At 35.0% G+C, this 20,927-nt stretch overlaps 2 protein-coding genes across 2 annotated transcripts; one reads left to right on the top strand and one right to left on the bottom strand.

The window, feature by feature from the left end:
* Positions 1-538: 538 nt before the first annotated feature.
* Positions 539-6,276, bottom strand: LOC143623900 (polyadenylate-binding protein-interacting protein 7-like). The gene is made up of 6 exons (XM_077094699.1): positions 6,118-6,276; positions 4,268-5,060; positions 2,988-3,426; positions 2,819-2,889; positions 1,191-1,315; positions 539-1,112 (listed from the first exon to the last, which is right to left on the bottom strand). The coding sequence occupies exons 2-6, from the start codon at positions 4,964-4,966 to the stop codon at positions 809-811; spliced, it is 1,638 nt and encodes a 545-aa protein (XP_076950814.1). The 5' UTR covers positions 4,967-5,060; positions 6,118-6,276; the 3' UTR covers positions 539-808.
* Positions 6,277-15,606: 9,330 nt separating this feature from the next.
* Positions 15,607-15,936, top strand: LOC143623882 (uncharacterized). The gene has a single exon (XM_077094686.1). It carries the CDS (start codon positions 15,607-15,609, stop codon positions 15,934-15,936), a length of 330 nt encoding a protein of 109 aa, XP_076950801.1.
* The last annotated feature ends 4,991 nt before the right edge of the window (positions 15,937-20,927 follow it).

Below are 20,927 nucleotides of genomic sequence, written 5' to 3'. Positions count from 1 at the left end.
TAGCACCTCAACTATGTTAAAATTAGAATTAACATATAATTTGAAAGTTTAACCTACCTACTTATTTGACCATTCTACAACTTTGTTATTATCCATCAAACCCTTTTTTAACGTGCCAACCAAACACAATTACAAACATGGCGGAAATCTTAAAAGCTAATTGTTTATGCATTTTTAGTTTAGTTTACACATATTGCTGACAACCTATTGAACCAATGAACCCGGAAGTATTGTTGGCACATGACCGAAGAATAACAAGCTTGTAGCAGACTAACACAATTAGATAAATGTGTTAGGTGTGACCAATTACTAACTCAAACCCGTTTAAACAAAACTCAAGCCAACAGATTTCATGTTAGGCTTATATTGATAGGAAAATCACACTCCAAACCAAATACTACTTTAAGGCCCGATATCCTTTATCAAGAACATCGACTGTAGCCTAAAACCAGCACCATCTCGGGTTTTGATGATCGATCACCTGTAACATACAAGCTTTTGCAATTTGCATCACATTTCACAGTAATACAGTATCACATGAAACAATCTTTTACACTAACCAAAAAATACAAGTCACGAATGTTTGTGAGTGATCAAAAACCTCCCTAACAAAACATAATTAATTCTGTTGTTGCGTGATTACACCTTTATATTACACACAGATACACTAATCTCCCTGCCCTTACTTCCACCATGTACACCTACAACAATTTCATTTTCTTCTTTTCCCTCTTTTTTTTATCATTTTTTAAAACGAGTTATGGTTTTTTGTGGTGTCAAAAAGCGTGTATACCTTTTAACATTTTTATCAATATAGCACAACCCGGAGAAGCCCGGGCTGGGGTTCAGAGTAGTCAAGGCCTTCTTCCTCCAGGAGGTATCTTTGAACAGCAACAGGAAGTCTAGCTGGCGTGCGGGTCCCTTTCGTGTGGTGGCCTGTTCCAACACATATGTAGACTTGCATTCGGTTCTCTGCTGACCTGTCGATGCTTCTTAGTGTCATGAGATCTCGCTTTAGAACATGGATTGCTTCGTTCACGTGTAGCCCGTGAAGATCGATTATTCTTTCTTGTCCTCTTCCGTTTCCTTGAGTATCGAGATTTACCGGATTCCTACAGAATTAAAATGAGCAAATGAAAGAAAGTAAAAAATAAATTATTTTTCAAAACAATTAATAAAAAAAAACTAACCTCTGATAGTAAATAGATTCTTGAGCCTTTTCATGAGCAGCCTTCATTTGCATGTTGTGTAATTGCCCTTTTACACTCAGTTCCTTAGCTAAAGCCTTGTGACCAACAAGGTAAGCCTGGCGTGCCTGCATTCATGGCAAAAATGAAACAGATTGGTGTGTTTAAAAAACAATCTTTGATGATATATATATAGTATGAATGTAACATTCAAAATCTTTTAAAGTACTTGCAATACACATAGATTAATTCACCAATTTGTGGTCGGATAGATTCCGAGTTTAAATATGATGGCGTTATCACGAACTAGTTTAGATTCAAGTCTAGAGAAATGAGCCATTTCTATCATATGAAAAAGCCTCTTTATGAGAACTGGTCTTTTTGTAATTTGTTCTCAAAATTTAATCATTTGAAATTACCATTTGCACTAGAGTTATTGAAATTTATGTTATTGCAAGTATACAATCTAGAGTTACCTCAATGAGATAAGATAGTAGATGGTAGGGTGTAAACGAGTTGAGCAACTTGAGAGCTACTCAAGATTGGCTCGCTAAAAGCTCTAATCGTGCCGAACTAAAACGAGCTCCAGGCGAGCTTTAGACTAAACTTGAGCCCATTTAATAATCAAGCATTCAAGCTCAAGCCTGAGTCGCTAGACTCGTGAGCTATACGAACCTTATAATTTATATAGTAATTTCTATGCAACATAATAAAATCATTATTATTATATTACTATGATAATACATGTATACAGAAAATAATTAGTTAAATAACATATAATAAATGAAAAAAGCTAGAGCTTTAGGCCTAAAGTTATAAAAAATGAGCCGATCTCTCATAAGTTCAACGAGTAGAGCCCCTAATACATGGCAACAAGACAATAGTCATGTGGATGATTGCATAGTTAAAAAACCATATAAACGAGATGAACAATGAATACTGCTCCATATAACCCATATTTTCCTGACTATAGTCAAATAGCTTGAACAATCTAACTAATAAAAAAATCGATGATTATAGTCAAGTTTATTACATGCTTCGTGAATATTCAAGCAGACTGGTCTTAGTGGTTTGGTCTTTAATCTAGAGCACCATAAAACTACCATAAGAATATTTCATGTCATTTTTTGTTATTTTTCAAAAGAGAGACATCTGTCCTTAATTACATTCTACCTGCATGGCATCTTCATAATGTTTTTCAACACATACCAAATATTAGATTTTCTTTATGACATGACCTAATTATAACGTGTATTGTTGTGTTCTTTCATTTTTAACCTAAGAAAGGTGACTTTTATAATTGTTTTCATGATGATCATCGCATCTGATCAATCACTTTTGTTCATTCTCATCGCTTAGTAAAATGACTCTCTCTAGTTGATCTAAGGCCTTAAAACTACTACAGATGAGCATGATCATGTATGCACACACTAATCATATGAGAAATTACCTTGTCCATGTATTCTAGTTTGAAACAAAAAGTCACTCACCTTCACACCACCTCTTAAAAGAGTTAGAATGCATGATAACACATGTGCTTCTATATTCGTTCCCACAACGAATTTTTATAACTTTATTCAATTAAAAACAAGAGTGAAATTATAAAATGCATCAAATATAAAAAACGATACCTGTTCAAAATACGCGTTGCGTAGACGTGCATGATCACGAGCTTCACCCCGCATTTCCGAGTACATATTTGCTGCGATGTCACAAAGTTAAAGTGCATGCACACTCACAAGTCATTTAACCAAAACAATATTGTTAAACTAAATATATATATTTCACCAAAAACATTACCGACTGCGTCACCAGTTTCAAGCCAGACAGGAGCTGCACGGGTTGAACCACGGTTAGCCAACCGATCCCCAAAACTACTTCTTCCATAACCGCCAGCTAAGCTATGAGAGCTTCTACTTGATCCAATGGTGGAATTTGAATGGCTTTTATCAAATTTCCATATGCTCGATTCAAGTGGTGCGGTTTTTCTAACTGCAGCGGCAAAATCTGTAGCACCTAAAGATGGAGCGGTTGATGAAGATTTGAACATGAGTAACTCTTTCTCCAATGAACAATAATTATTAACATTCGGGTGCTGATCATGTCCAGAAAACGTTGACACGTTATTATGATTATCGGTAGGAGAGAGTGCAGGGAAATCCAGAGCACTGAGATTTGGAGCAGATGCTGATAAGGCCTTGGGGTTTAGATTCTGATTCAAACCGTTATCTACCTGAAGCTGCAATTATATATATAAACAGAGCAGGCTAAACAGCATATTTATGCATAGATACAAATAAATATCAATTCTGTTTGGGTCGGTTTTAGGTTCAAATCGAACCAAAAAACTGAAAATTCGGTTTTTGGGTTTTTAAAGCCATTCGGTTTTAACGGTTTTCAAAATGGCTTCAGTTTGGTTTCGATTTTTTCAATTTTACCATTTGAGTTTGAAAATTTTGAGTCGAAATGACTCAAAATAATGTATTAGGGTCTAAATTTACTTTTTAATTAATGATTAATTGATTATTACATATTTGGAACTAAAACTTTTTGGCTACACTATTTGTTGATTTATTACCAATTACTTAATGGTTATTTAAAAAATCAAGACCAAACCATCGTTCTTTACCAGGCTCGGTTATTTCGGTTCGGTTACGACGAGATTTCCGGTTACAGTTCAGTTATTTCAGTTTCATGCACACCCCGAACTCGACCCACAACATGTAAAAGCAGGATACATTAAAATATATAATATGTATATGGAGAGGTTCATTACAGAAGACAGAATTATTACAATTTGCAAATCCTTTAATTTTTCTGTACGTAGTAAATCATTTTAAAACTTTAAATTCTATCATACGAATCTCTAGGTTATTAATTTGTTCATAAGTTTGTTTTCACTTTAAAACATTTACCTATACATGTTTAGGTATGTGTAGGTAAACTGTAGAAAATATACCTGCACATGTAGGCATAACCTACATATGTGTAGGCTCTATAAATAATAAAATTTTGTTTAGGTTCTTTCTGTTCTCACAAAAAAGTGTCTTGAGCGTGTGTACACACACACATATACATACCTCAAGCTGAGTAAGCATCTCAATTGTCAAATTCAAATCACATCCATTAGCATAATAAACTTCAGCAAGACTTTCAGCTGCAAAACCAGGAAACTGAGAAGCCAAAAACTCAAGCGAATTTACATCCGTACCCTCCACCTGCTGCTCATTAAGCATATCATCTATATAACCTTGACCGGCATCACCATTATAATAAACCTCATCTCCAACACCGGTAACCAACTGATCACCATTCATGTCCCATGGCTTCACTTGCTTATGTTGAAAATTAACTGTATTTTGATAACTGCCACCATTCATTTGATAAGGAGATAACCTTGAGCTCCCATTAACATCTGTTAATGATAGATTTGAAAAAGGAAGACTGTTGACTGTTTGAGATGCTTCTTCTCCCAAAACATTAAAGTCGGGAGTGATGTCATCAGGTAGCTGGTCCCGCCAGAACTGGTGTGCCACGTCATCCGAGTTATTTGAAACAGACGATTCGGACCTGTTTAGTATCGACTTCCCGACTGTTGAAGTTGATCCACCAAAAGCGCTGAAACTTGAAGACGTGTCTGCACCATTTGTGTTTCCGGATGGTGATCTTAAAGCAAACGGGACGAATTCAGCAGCATCTGGATTTAAACTTTTTGCTTTTCCTGTTGTGGTGCTAAGTGGTTTGTCAATGGCAGAAGGCCCTTTATTGAGTAGGCTCATTATTCTTTGAGGTATTATAATTGAAACTAATTCTATTGCGTATGGTAAAACTCTAAATTCAAATCTGTAAATTGTAGCTGATATTACCCATATCCTGAAACAAAAAAAAAGTTTATAACACATTAGCTTTGTAGTAGATTGGACCTGTTTTAGTCAAGAATTTGGTCAACTTTTGCATTATTAGTGAGCTTTAAAAAAATCATATTCATAAACTTGTAAATTACATCAACATCTTCATAAAGAGTCCTCTTAGAACTAACACACATATATATGTCGTGAATCGCAGCTGGCATTACCCCTATCCTGAACCTAAAAACAGAAAGCTATAGCACATTAACGTTGTAGTAGACACATACACCCGTTTAGTCAACAATTTGGTCAACTTTTGCATTATTAGTAAAATTTAAGAATAAATTCCCATCCAAAAACTTTCAAATTACATCAACGTTATCACAAAGAGTTGTTAGAACTAAAACAGGCACACACAAAAGAGTTATATATATAGTGAATAACATATATATAGGTCTACTGAAGAACTTTGAGCAATTTAGAGTTCTGAATCATCCAAATAACACAAAGAATCATTCAAATATTTCACTCAACATATTGTTCAATAAATAAACTGTTGTTTCAAATAACATTGTAGTAGATGCATGAACCATTTTTAGTCTAACAATCTGATCAACTTTTGCATTTATTAATGAGACTCAAGAAAAAAAAAATCACATTCATAAACTTGTAAATTACATCAACATCCTCACATAACACACACACACACACACACTGACACTATAGTGAATAACAACTATATATATTTCTAATTCATCGAAATAACACAAAAGCACCAAAATATTATTCCATAAAAAAAGGTGTCGTTTCAAACAATTAACCAGGCTTATACTAACATAGCCAAAACAATACTCTACAAAATTCACATAACATGTAAACCGAATCCAACAAAATCATATAACTAACAAATCACAACCATAACCTACCGAATATCCTAAAATGAAACCCTAAATTCACTTGAACCACGCAATCATAACCTAAATCCAGAATTCAACGCATTACGTAATCATCAACAGTAACAGATCTCAAAATTGAATCGAGAAATAATAAGATCTGGTGAAATATAGATGAATTATTACTACCTTTACGAAGCTGTAGGATAATCGAGACCGTAGAAAATGGATCCATCGGCGATGACGCGTGATGAATACGAGATGTTAATAATAACGGCGAGTATTATTATTATTATTATTAACAGTAAAAGTATAAAGAAGAGGATTTGGTTTGAGTAAGAATGAATGCGGTGAGAAAGAGGAAGGGTTTGATGGTTGACAATGAGTTAGCTAAGATTAGATGAAAGGCTCGTGAGTCAGGCAGCTTCTATCCGCATACACATACACATACACATACACATACACATACACGTTGACACGGAACCCACTTGCACTCATGACCCTGTTTCCAGCTACCGCTTTTATTATTATTTTATTTATTTTACTCGTTAATATTATTAGTACAAAGTAAAGTTATATCTATGTAACTCACTTACATCGTTGGTTGACTCGTTTAATCTGTTTATTTATTATTTTTAAAATAATTCTTGTTAAATTAAGAACTTAGCGTTTTCTAAGAAGTATACGATGCAAGGAAGTTAAAACAACTCGTGTCTTAAAACACTTTATTTTCTTCTTTATTTAAAAAGCATGTCACATCTTATAACACACCGTGTTTTTTCCACTTAATGTAATTTTATCGTCAACACACTAAATCTAATGGCCAACATTTCTTCTTAGACTTATTAGAAAACACTCTCTTCTTATTGTAACTTCATCGTTACAGTTTAAACATAAATATTTTACATGTTGTAAACTTAAGTATTAAGAAATTATATGCAATAAAATAAATGTTAAACCAATTGTATATGTGCCCTCCTACGTAAACCCGTGCCCCGTTGAGTTCATACGCCTGGCATAGTATTCAGGTTTATGTAATCAGATTTAGCATTTCTATCAGTGATGCAACCCATTTAATATCCTTAAATTTTAATCATTTAGTTGAAATACATAACTAGATCCATTAACTAAAAAGATATTCTTTAACTTCCAAATATTTAATAATTTTTGTTTTACAATAGTTTAAGGAGATTTTCGTTGAACATTTAAAATGAGTGTGTGGTTATCTTTAAATTATATATTGAACTAGTATTTTGCCCCGCCGCAACGTGGCGGAGGCGGTGGAGCACAATTTTTGTTGACCTTAAATATGTGTTTAGGGATCAGTTATCCAATAAAAATAATTTAGTACATAAAAACATTGGTGTCGGCCATTTTGTCATGTTACATTGATAATACAATTAAAAGCATATAATGGTATCACCATAATAAATCCATCATCTTATTTTTCTATCTACTATTTATGGCTTTATGCAACATATATATCAGCAGGTGCATTGTTTCACTGTGTATATAATGATGTGAAAGTCCCCTTGAAATCAAGTGTCAGAATCTAAAATACCTGAAACGAAAACAAACCGCTGAGACCACACCAAACATGTGATATTGTGAACCGCACATATTTGTCACATTAACTAATAATGAACGATATTTTGGTGTTGGTGTTTAATACTTGGAAGAATACTCATGTTGAGGATGATGTACTTGTTTTGATGGTTTTGCCAAGTGAATTGTTATCACAATTTTAACCTCCCACTCATAAACCAATTGAAATGCTTGTTACAAACCATCAAAGTGGGTATGTCCCCATCTATATTTTTCAACACACACAAAAAAGTATTTAGATCACTTAAAACTATTGTTGACCAATTTAGTCAACAACTAAATTCACGCCGTAAACTGAAGTTCCAAATTATACGATCTTTACCAAAATCATATGTTTCCATTCCAAACTAAAAATTTAAATTTATCCAATTTCAATAAATAGATGATATTCATAATATAATGTTTCATAAACTTTAGTTAAACAGTAGTAAGAACACTCATCAGCATGACAACCTCCATAGCTGATCTGCTGAATTGCAACCTTACCACAAATTTGCATTAAGAAGATATATATCAATGAAGTAAAAGTTAGAGAGTTACATATACCTTTTTAGAAAAAAGGCATACAGCATGCACAAACCAAATAACCAAATAACCAAATAGTGACTGACACTACAACCATAAGTGATGAGGCTCAGATATGTAGCAACGAAATTTCTTTCTGCCCAAATCCACCATGGCTGCAATCATAGTTGCAAAATACTTGCCATCTGGATTGCCAAGCCAATATGCAGATAGGATGTACAAAAAGAGATTTCGGTCACCGTACATTTCATCATCACCGACAAAAATCATGTTTGGCCCTCATCAAAACAACAAATTCCGACAAAACACAAAATCTAGTAGAAATCATTGTATGCAGCGGCCATCTATTTCACAAAACACGTAATCTTAATATTCCGAAATAAAAATTACAAAAAAACACATCAACAAATGATTGAACACCTGGCGGGCAACCAAAAACCGACATGTTAAAGAAGCAAACAAAGAAATCTAGTCGAGTAGGCAGTAAAGAACACATGCATTAGCTAATGTATACGAATAAAAAGGAATGTTCAGTAGCATCAAACCTGCAAAGACGGAAAGGAACACACATCGCCGGAAGCCAACAAAACTAACAATGCAACAACTAATGGAAAACGACTATGACCCGGCAACCGGCTCACAAACCACTACCACCGTCACCTAGGGTTCAGAAATTGAACCCGATAACAGTACTGATAGTGTGATAATCCAGAGAGCAGACGACCTACCACTGCCGCCGGTGGTGACTAAAGGATTTTCAATTGCAAATTTGGAGTATCCATAGAGGGAGAAAGTAAGATGGTAGCCACTACTTTCCCACACCAGACCACTGCCACCACCACACGACTGCCGCCTGGGGTTCCTAAATCGAACCCTGTAATAATAGGCAGTGAAAAAGAAAGTGAAGAATCGGCGATGATGCAACTGACGGTTTATGACAAAAAAATAGTACCATGGTGAGTGGGAAGAAGGTTGCTGGGCTGGAAGAAAACTATTGGAAGGAGCAGCGGTGATCGACACGTAGAATGATGTACAAGTTTTACTGCAGGTGATACAACCATCAATGCAAAACTTTAGACGAAATTGTATATTTATAAATATGCGGTGATCATACAAATATGTGGATAATTTAAGCAGGGTATGTTTACGGAGGGACTATTGTTGTAAAGTTGAGGTAAAAGTGTAATTTATAATATTACAATTTCAACTAAAGTGTTGCAGTGATGGTTGTGCATCATGCTGTTGAATTTGTACTCTTTTCTTATGGCTGGATGTTGCATCCTGATATGCATCAGGCACTAGGAGTTGCACTATCTTGCCATTGGACCAAATATTCCACTATGTCTCCCTTTTCAACTTTTGTTCCATGACTCCATCATCAGCACCGACCATATCATTTCTCATTCAGAGAAACAAAACACCGCCTCTCGCCTCAAACCAGATAAATAGGGTTTCAATGCCTTCATCTAAATCCACTGGAGTCTGCACGATTGGTTCATCCCTTTCCGATCATAACCTACTGTTGCCGGGTTCCATTTCAGAACCCTAGGTGGCGGTGGTCTGGTGGGGGGCATGGACCATCGCCGCTTGACTCATATTGCAGGCTAAGTAAATCGATTTACCTAACTAATTCGAGTTTTAGCTTACATTATCGTCTTAGATGGTTATTTGATTTGCGTTATTTGTTTTGCAGACATCGAAACCTTGGTTACTGTTCTTAACTGCTGTGGTAATGCTTCCTTCGTTTGTGTTTTTCTGATTGTATTTTATCTAATACAGTTTCTTCAATATGCTTCTACTCATGCTTAATTTTATAAATACATTTGCGTGTTTGCTCTGGTTCAATATTTTTTTAGTCCTAGAATCTTATTGTCAGTGAGGGATAGTGTGTGCCGACATGCCTTTGTAGTCGTGCCTTGTATATATCGCAATATATACTTCAGAATCTGCATATGGGATTGTTTCGGTTCTTGCATAAACCTACTAGCAACTCCAACCGAGTAACTCAAATCGGGCATCGTGTGTGTCAAATACCTTAAGCTACCGATTATTCTTCGATATTCGGTTGCATCAACGGGTTCTCCGTCTTCATCTTTGGTCACTTGCAACCGATGTTCCATAGGAAATCGAGTCGGGTTGCACTCGCTTAAACCTGCACTCAACAAAATTTTATTAGCATAAGCTTCTTGTTTAAACTTTATCTCATGCATCTTTTGGGTTACTTCAATGCCCAAATAATAAGATAACATTCCGAGATCTTGCATCTCGAACTCATTCTTCATTTGACTTTTGAATTTCTCAATCTCGGCTTGACTCGAACCAATCACGATAAGATCATCGACATATACACCAACAATAAGAATGCCAATTCTCGTATTCCGCTTGTACACCGCCGGTTCTCTTGGACATCGAATAAAATCCAAAGCTTTCAACGTCTTGTCGAGTTTTTCGTTCCAAAGCTCGTGGAGCTTGGCGAAGACCGTATAAAGCCTTTCGTAACTTATAAACCATACCGTGTTTCCCGGGAACTTCAAATCCACCAGTTTGTTTCACGTACACTTCTTCCTTCAACTCGTCATTTAAGAACGCCGATTTAATGTCCAAATGGTAAACGAACCAACCATAATTCGCTGCAATTGCTAAAATCAAGTGTATGGTTTCCATTCTTGCCACCGAAGCAAAAACCTCATCAAAGTCTACCCCGTGCTCTTGCACGTACCCCTTCGCGACTAGTCGTGCTTTGTACTTTAATATTGACCCGTCTGCATCACGTTTGGTTTTAAACACCCACTTCAAACCAATCGCCTTGTGACCCGCTGGTAGGTTACATAAGTCCCACGTATTGTTTTGTTCAATTGAGACTAATTCAGATCTCATTGCTTCTCGCCATTTCTTTGAATTATTTGCCTCTTCAAAGGTAGTTGGCTCTTCGTCTAGGAGAAGACATTCTCCTTCACTCAACATTACATAATCTTCAAATCTTTTCGGTGGAACCGATTGACGACCAGTTCTTCGCAGCTCAGGTTCGGGATTTTCTTCTTGTTGGTCTTCAAATTCAGGCACGTTAAGGTTTGTTGGGTCTTCGTTTTCAACTGGAATTTCTTGTTGAACTTCTTTTTAGGCATGCTCGATTATAAATTCAACCCATTCAGGTTCGGTTCCGACTTGAAACGAGTCGGTATGTCGAGACCAGTCAAACTTTTGACTTTCTTCGAAACAGACATCCAGGCTCACATAAATACGGTTTTTAGCCGGGTCGTACAACCTATAAGCTTTTGATCCCGGTTCGGTTCCGAGATGTACAACCTCCATGCTCCGATCATCTAACTTTTGAAGGTTGACGTTGGGTATCTTCATGTACGTTAAGCACCCAAACACTCGTAAGTGTGTTATGTTGGGCTTTCGGCCCATCAAGGCTTCATAGGGGGTTACCGTATTCAACGCTTTAGTTGGTACCCGATTCAACACGTAAACCGAGTGTCTCACCGTTTCTCCCCATAAATTTTGTGGAAGGTCCATAACTTTCATTATACTTCTTGTTGCATTTAGGACAGTTCGGTTTCTCCTTTCGACTACACCGTTTTGTTGAGGAGAGTAAGGAGCCGTAAATATTCTTTTTATTCCTTCTTGATCACAATATTCGGTGAAAAGTTTGTTGAGAAACTCGCCACCTCGATCACTTCTTAAAGCTTTAACTTTTAATGAATGCTCTAACTCCACTTCCTGTTTAAACTTTTTGAAAATACCCAAAGCATCATTCTTATTTTTAATGGTATAAACCCACATGTACCTCGTATGATCATCTACAAGCAGCATAAAATACCGGTTTCCTCCTAAAGTAGGAGGTGAGATTGGTCCACATAAATCAGTGTGAACCAACTCGAATGGTCTCGTGGCACGGAACATGGTTGTTTTAGGAAACGAGTTTCTACTATGTTTCCCTAGCATACATGCATTGCAAACATGCTCACCATGCAATGTTTGAATATCACAACGTACTATATTTTTAGACTTCATATTAACTAATGTTTCAAAACTAACATGACCGAGTCTAGTGTGCCATAGCCATCCTTGGTCTTTAACGGAAGCTAAAAGACATACCGGGGCTCCGATTCTGAGCTCGATCTAATAAAGACGGTTTGGACTTCTCGGGACTCTCATTAGCAAGCGATCTCCTTCCTCGTATAACCACAAGTAGTCGTTTGCTATCCAAACCTTACACCCTTCTTCGGTTAACTGACCGATGCTCAATATGTTGCTACATAAGTCGGGTATGTAATAAACATCATTCATAACCCGCTGCTCACCATTCTTGCAATCGAAAATAATGGAACCTCTCCCTTTAATATTCACTTTGGACCCGTCTCCAAATTTCACCAAACCGCTCACTCGATAATCAATTTGGGCAAAGTGTGCTTCACATCCGGTCATGTGATTAGATGCCCCATTATCTAAATACCAAATTGAATCGCTTACCGAGTCGTTTGCGTAATGGATTGGATGAACCTTCTCTTCGTTTAACATAACTTGATCTTTATCAACTTCAACTGAGGCCATCATAAGAGTTGGCGGCTTACCCTCGGCTTAGTTAAGATTCGCTTCTTGAGTCGGTGGACTCGGACATTCCCATGCAAAGTGGCCCAAAACATTGCAATTATAACACCGAACACCGCTTTTATCTCTACCATGATTATGGTTATTACCTTGATTGCCATCTTTTCGTTGGTTGTTCGTGTTCGGTTGGTTACCGTCTCTTCGGTTATCATTGCTTTGATTAAACCAACCCCTTACTCTACTCGAACCTGGACCACGGCCTCTTCCACGGCCCCGTTGGTCATAACCCGAGGAGCCACGACCCCGAGCATAATTTTTCCGGTCATGATCGGTGTCCTTTTTTCCTTGATTTTCGTTTTTAGCATACAATAATTTTCCCATCTCGACCATAGCTTCCTTGCCTTTAATTCTCTCTTCAAAAGCTTTTAACCTTGCTATACAATCTTCAAACACCATAGTGTTAAGATTGGCCCATTGTTCGATAGTTGCTACAATAGCAATAAAATGGTCTGGAACGCTATCGAGCAATTTTTTTACGAGTTCATGTTCTTCCATTGAACTACCCAAACTATCAAATTGCGAGGCAAATTCCGTTACCTTCCCGGCAAAGTCTTCAACGGATTCTTTTTCTCCCATCTTCAATTGATTAAAATCTCACTTTAACGATCGTAAGCGAGCTTGTTGCACTCGATCAGCACCGAAAAATCTAACCCATAGTGATTCCCAAATCTCATGAGCATCACGGGTTCTTGCAACTTGCATCAACACGTTTTCCGGCAAGGCTTGAAAAATAATAGCCCTAGCCACCTTGTTTTCCCTCTCGTCTAGGGCTTCTCCAGACACCACCTCCCATAATCCTTGAGCATCAAGGATCGATTCCATAATTACAACCCACGTGTTGTAGTTTGTTTTTGTTAACTTCGGACACTGCAACGAAGTTGAACTTGGTTCCCTTGCTTGCACAACTTGGTTCGCACCCAATACCGCGTCTCCTATAGTCACCGTCTTCTTCGTTGATTGATCGGAAAAACGTGAGTCGTACTCCTTACGGCTAAATTGTTTCCTGTCGGTCGGATGTGGTTATTCGCCCCACACCGCTCTTTCCCAAAGATCGTAGATCGCCTACGCTCTTGATACCAATTGTTGGAGATTAATTGGATTTATTAATCTTGGTCGTAAACTGGAAACAAAACCTTTCGACGTGGAATGGAACTGTTGTGAACCAAGGGATTTTAGAGTGGTGTTATAATAATAACAAATATTAAATACTTGTGATGAAACACAATAATGGAATCGGAAGCAACAGAAGATTTTTTGAACTTTCAGAACTCAAACTTCTTTCTTTCTTTTCTCTTATTATTATTATGAAAACAAAATCAACTATTTATAACCTAACAATCACAATTTGACTAGAACTAGAAAACTAATAAAAATAAACTTAAACTTTAAATAATATATTTGAATTTTATCTCCTCCTTATTCTCTCCTTAAGATTAACCTAGCCACCCCTCGGTTTATCTTTAACGAATCAAGATTATAATTATCATTTGCTTCTAGTTAGTCTTTTAGTTCATACATGATTGTAAAATAAATATATTGTGTTTAACTACTTTGAACTTAATTTTATTGCAAATAAAAGGAGTTTGAAATACTAAGCCTATGAAAAGAGGGTATCATGTCCACTTTCAAGTTTGGTCAAACAATTAATCGATTGATTACTAAAAGTTGTGTTTGTTTTAGGTTACATATAGACAAATATTTGTTGTCAAATCAAATCTAGTTGGCATGGATCTAGCAATTATGCAATCTTACACTCAGTACAACCACCAACAATCTGATACATAACATTTCAATATCCATAAATGTCAATATCACCATAAGCATGTAGAAATATTTTTCAATAATTAACTCTTAATCCTGATTGTGATTAGACGGACATGGTGACCTTGTAAGTAATAATGTCTTTTTTTTTCTTTCAGTAATCGACCCTTAAACCCATACCCCTCCATACTTTGTTAACAGACGAAACACATTTTTTAAGTTCAAGTCCCATCTTATTTCAGTTTCATAACCAACAAAAAAGTGTAACAATATAATAGTCATTAGATTCGCTGTATAAAAAAAATCTTATTTGAAATTTGAAGATATTAGAAACGTTTCTAAATAAGGGTGATCAAATGGGTATTACCCGACCCTGATCTGTACACGACTAACTAAAAGTAAAGACGAGACCCGATAACCAACCCTAATGTTAATAATTAGTTCCGGTTCAATACAGGCTGCTCGGGGTCCTAGAATCGATTGTTAGTATTGGACCAGTTTGTTTGATATGAGATGGCTTTTAACTGAGAATTTACTGGGTTTGCATTGCAATATGTAGACAACATACTAACAACATAAGGATTATAACTCTTGCTAATTAGTATCAGCCAACATATATGTTGTGTAAATAAAAGTTTCTTTCAATCATACACATAATAAGTATATATGTCACAAACTCAAACGATAATTCCCCTAAAACTTGTTTTAAAAAGACAATTCAAACTAGTAAATAAACCAAGTCATAAGAAAATAACAAAATCAAACAATAAAACAACCACGTATATAATTGATTTGAAATACAAACTAGTTCACGAGTCTTCCTTTAAACCCGTTGCTAGCTCCGGATGCCAACCCAATTAACTCCATATGCTAATATGCTATACCATAGAACCGACCCTATCAAACTGGTATTCCCGGGTTAAAAAAAAAGTGGAATTTTCTAGAAATATAAAAATAAAAAAAAATCGAAATTGAATTTCATTATTGCCTGTTTTAGTAGAATTTGGAAGATTTGGAACGTTTTCTAGTCAATCACGAAAATCGGTGAGTTTGAATTTTGTTATTCCAAAAATTCATCATAAATTTTGATAAACTATATAGCCACGACTCTTTTCATTTCAACTAGCAAAAATTCATCAAATTATTATTCCCTCCGTGACAACAAGAATAATAATGGTTAAAGACACAGTTATTCCATCACCAGTTAATCCAAACGATGACGTGGAATTAGTGAAATGCGAGTGTTGTATAATAACAGAAGAGTGTACCCCTGCGTACATCGCTACGGTGAGGGCGAGTAACCAGGGCCGTTGGATATGTGGGCTGTGTACGGAGGCGATTAAGAACGAGATGGAGAGAAGTTGTTCGGAGGAAGCGTTGGATCGGCATATGAGAATATGCAAAAAGTTTCGATCGTCGATCTGGAATCCGGCGGAGGAGGATCTCATCGCAGCCGTTAAACAGCTTCTGATTAGAAGATTAGATTCTCCTAAGGTTGTATGATGAAATGATGTCGTTTCGTGCTAATTCTGATATTTTTAATATCTATTATTATTAATCTTGATAATTTACAATTTTTATAACGAATAATTCACCGTTACAAGCAAGATGTTAGCAACAAAAACATCCGGAACAAAACGAACCCAAACATCATGACAATGTATTTAAATTAAAACTACACCTGCTTTCTCACGTTATACCTGACCACTTTAATCTGTTCCGTACCTACAAAAAGCTCAGTGCTTTATTCTCGCAATCATGGTATTTAATTGCACCGGCTTCCTTTCAAAAAGCAACGAGTTTCTTGCCTTCCGATTACACCAAATTGTAGCAAGACAAACCGTGTAATTCTTGCTTTCTAGATAATTTACAATCTTTAATGTTTTTTTATTTTATTTTCTTTCATCTTTTTTTATAATATAATCATACTTTAATTTGCTTCATATAAATGTTAAATTATTATTATTATTATTATTATTATTATTATTATTATTATTATTATTATTATTCCTGAAAAGCTAATTTTTGTTACTATGATTCAAGAGAGTAGGAAGTAGCTAGCCACATAGTTCTATAGTCTATACCATGGAACAACCAATATATACTGAGATTCAAAAGAATACTTAAATTGAAAAAGAAAGACCAATTTTTCTAAATCCCAATCTATTTTTCATCAGTAAGAAAGTGAGTTGTTTCATGTCTTCTTATTAATCGACATTCGAGTGTTACTGTTCCTTTCATAAACTTCAGCATGCCATAAGAATGATCGATTAATCCGTTTTTTTTTTCTTTTATCTTAAATTGATACAGTTTGTATAAAATAATGAATAAATAAAATATTAGTTTGCATAAAAAAATGATTACATGAAAATACAATTAAATATTGATTTATATAAAATCGTGAGTATTCTGTTTTTTATAAAGTAATTCTTTAATAGTTTAGTCAGCTCAATCATCTTTCTTGTTCTTTACGTATGTAAGTTAAAAGTTAAAGAACATCATGATGAAGAAAGTTCAAATAATGTTATTCAATTTTATTTTTTATAGTTAAGAGTTCAATATGTATGTCATTTGCCTTATCCACGGGTTTTAGAAAGAAAAGCAGCTTTTATAGTTTTTAGTTTGTATTATATTTGATACTAAATATGAATCATAAGTTTACACTTTTGAAGCTTATAATTGTTTTCTCATTTATGTGTTGTAGACAATGATGTCATAGGTAAATTTAGTTGAACTCCCACTATGATCTTTTAACGTTTATAACTTTATACTAAAGAACACTTTGGGAAAAAAAAACTTCAATACAAAACAGAAGCATATTTACTTTCGCTAATTGGCACATAATATAAGGTAAATCGTACAAAATGACATTTCTAGTGAAACAGCCAACGTAACATCTATTTAGCTCTTGCAGTATTAAGCCCATGAGCAAAAGTAAAACTAGCTTGATTTCTATAGTCATAACATCAAGCCTCAAGCCATGTTCCTTTTTAGCCCAACAAATGATTATTAATTTCATTTATCACATATAGGATTTCTAAAACACTAGGATGGCGTTCTAATAAAAATTATACCAAAGATCAAAATGACACAATTACCCTCCAGTTGCTTTTGTACCAGGAATACAATAACAGAACCCACACAAAAAAATACCAGCTTAGCCCGCCCGTTTTGCATCGCCCACAATTAAATCCAAAATGAAATATGCATGCCGAGATTCAAACTTGGGTCATTTCGGATATAGAAACTTTAATAATTACCGATGAGCATGTTAGAGAATATTGTAGAAGAATATATTATTAGAGTTTTAGTATAATAGTGTTACCATAATTAGAAGATTGTATTTGATTATGTTTCTTTGTATTGTACATCTATATATAATTGATCAATAATATATTACGTCTTACGGGGTTTTCATTATTCTATATGGTATCAGAGCTTTAAGGTTCTGGCCTGTTTCTTTATCTTCTTCTCGTTCTCGTCCTACCCCGAGGATGTTTGTGCATACATAATATATTACTTTTTTGCTGTTGTTCAATATCATATTTATGTGTCTCCGGATTAAAGTAAACGATACCTTTGTCGCATGTTTTATTCCCGTTCAGTTATGAGTAGAACCCCTCATTGGTTGGAACTGGCTGCACGTCCTAATATGTGCACTCTTATTTAATCTTTATTTGTTTTTCTTTTAATATTCTTTTTTTTTTCCTTCTTTTACTATCCATCTTTTTTGTGTTTTACAGTTATTTGTTTTATTTGTTTAAAAAAAAAGAAAGAAAGAACCACCATCATCAATTACATAAAAAAAGAAAGAAAGAACCACCTGACAAACTTTTTTTTAATCAGTACTACTTTGATAATTCTAGCGTTCCCATGGAGAGCATAAATCACTCGACCCCATAGATGATTCATGGAGTTTTTTTAACCACCACCATCATCGATTACATAAAATGGCCAAATTCACACATTTGAAACTTCCAACCCCTAGCCCATCTCTACATTTAGATTCAAGAATACAGTCCCACGCTACCCATTTGATTCTATTTTTAATCGGGTCCTCCCCCTAAAAAGCGTCTTCGGACGGCTTCAAGAATGTTAATAACCTTCTCTCGAGCTTTATACTACGAAAGGAAATATGTTGGGAGGCTCCCAAGGACCGCCTTCAAAAGTGTTAATCTCTCGGCAAAGAAAAGAGTGTTTGCTTTCCAAACGGACAACTTAGCTTGGAATTTGTTAATAGCCGACTTCCAACTTGCAATTCTTTTCATATCTGCGCTTACCGATAGCCCCAAGTACGCGTAAGGATAGGAATCAGGTTAACAATTGAAAAGTGTCGCCATGCGGGCCACTTTTTGATCTTCCACCTCAATCCGAAAAACACTACTCTTTAACAAGTTAAAAGGAGCCCTAAGATTAGAGAGAAAATTTGAAGAATCCTACAAAGAATATATGTGAAATAGCAGGTCCATAATTAGAGAGTTTAATCCTTAAAATAAAAAAAAATAAAAAACAATAGACGCCACCTTCTCTGTGACATTCGACAATTTCGGGTCTCATTTTATATTCGTTTTTGAAATCATTTTGAAAAATGTCAATTTTTCGCATTTATTTTAATAAATTATACATTATAGTTGTGGATAAACTTGTAAACCCGAACCGGCATTTTATCAAATTATCGATGTTATAACTCTAACGTGTGTGGGGTTTGTCAAATACAGTTATCTATAATTTATAAGCTCGGTTAAGTAAACGTTAGGGACTAAAGTGGATTTCTTTAAAGTTATGCAAGTTTTGAATCATTTTTAACTAAATATCAAACTTGAGGGGCCAAAATGTAACTTTTATACACCATATATAAATAACAAACCCTAAACCTAACATCTCATACTATCCAGCCGCCACCCCCCCCCCCTAGCCGATTTTCCGGCCACCATCTTCGGCGCCATTTCCGGCGAGCACCACTACCTCCGGCGAACACCACCCACATCCCCTCTGGTCCGAAACCCTAGCCGCCGACCCCCTCTTTCCCTCTCGGCTTTCCGGCAGCTCCTCCTCTCTCTCTATCCGTTTTTCCGGTGACCGGAAAAACGGCCACCGGCGTACGCCGTGCATCACCTTTCTATCTCTCTCGTTGTAGCTTCGGCTCTCTCTTTCTCTCGGCTTTCTCCCTCTCTCTATCTCTCTCTCGGCTCACTCTATCTCTCTCTCTCTCTCCGTGTTATTTCTCTCTCGCAGCTCTCTCTCGCTCGGCCTTCGTTTTCCGGCTGTTGCTGTTGCTTCCTCTCCAGCGGGTTCAGTTCATTTACTTCTCGGTATAGATCCACGACTCGGGAACAGTTAATAGGTAAATTAATTTGGGGTTTTGGTATTATTAGTTTTCATATATTGATTTCCAGATTTAAATTGTTAATAATAGTTTTGTTTATCGGTTTGTTTTGTAAACAAAAATTATCCAAATTAATATTATTATTATTAACATAATATTTATTATCTAAATTATATTATCGTTATTATTAACTCCTTATAAAGATGTATCTTATTATTAATTTTAACTATTGGTATTATTAATGTCATATTTATTAATATATCTTTAATATGGTGAACTCGTTTAGAAACCGAACCAAAATTATGTATGGTATCATTATTATTGTCAATACTACTTAATAATGTTATTATTAACTATTAATAAAACAAACTAATATTATTATTATTAATCCCTATGAATATTACTACTTTCGGATACAAATATTATCTACTTGTTTTATTGAGCCGAAATCCATGTCGGGCCTAGTTATCATTTAATACTCGAGTTATATTTTATCACTAGTACTATTATTACTACAATGTTATACATAAGTTATTATCATTATCATGGCATATATAATTATAATAATAATTATTATTATTAGTAATATTCATAAATCAAATAATGTAACAACGACAAAAGTAATTTCAATTATATTTATTATTATTATTATTACCATTATTAGTTTTAACAACAATCCTCAATTGGTAGTATCATTATGTATTATTATCATCATTTATCTTATAATATATATATATATATATAAAACATATTTTAAAATTATTATTAGCATTACTAACTTTATCATTGATAATATCATTATAAGCTTTATTATCTATTCATTTTTTATAAAACCGAACTCTTGAAATAAACCCGTTTTGTTTCTATTTAATATTGGTTTAGTTATCTAAAAGCCCAATAAAATAATAATTTTCTATTTTAAATTATCAATTAAGTACGAGTCCCTAATCATTAACAAACTAACCGGTAATCCGATTTACAACCAAACCTCATCGTTCATTGTTTCCAATATAGTTTCATTATGGTTTCAAGTTCATTAATATATATTACATTATTTATTTTAGCTAAGGTGTTTATCGTTTCAAGTCGGATCTGTTTGGTTACCGCTCGAGCTTCATTTATTTATCTATTTATTTCTCGGTTCATCAATCGAGGTGAGTACTTTCAT

Source organism: Bidens hawaiensis, unplaced genomic scaffold (assembly GCF_021521415.1).
Source record: "Bidens hawaiensis isolate Kalapana, Puna unplaced genomic scaffold, B.hawaiensis_p1.1 tig00003587_1, whole genome shotgun sequence".
In the NCBI taxonomy this organism is placed as follows: Eukaryota; Viridiplantae; Streptophyta; class Magnoliopsida; order Asterales; family Asteraceae; genus Bidens; species Bidens hawaiensis.
The sequence above is the reverse complement of the archived record's forward strand: the minus strand, read 5'-3'. Positions and strand labels throughout refer to the sequence as shown.

Coding starts and splice junctions, on each gene's coding strand:
- LOC143623900 (XM_077094699.1), bottom strand. CDS start 4,966: ATGAGCCTACTCAATAAAGGGCCTTCTGCCATTGACAAACCACTTAGC. Junction 3,427..4,267: donor AGATGCTTACTCAGCTTGAG/GTATGTATATGT, acceptor ATATAATTGCAG/CTTCAGGTAGATAACGGTTT. Junction 1,113..1,190: donor GAATCTATTTACTATCAGAG/GTTAGTTTTTTT, acceptor TTAATTCTGTAG/GAATCCGGTAAATCTCGATA.
- LOC143623882 (XM_077094686.1), top strand. CDS start 15,607: ATGGTTAAAGACACAGTTATTCCATCACCAGTTAATCCAAACGATGAC.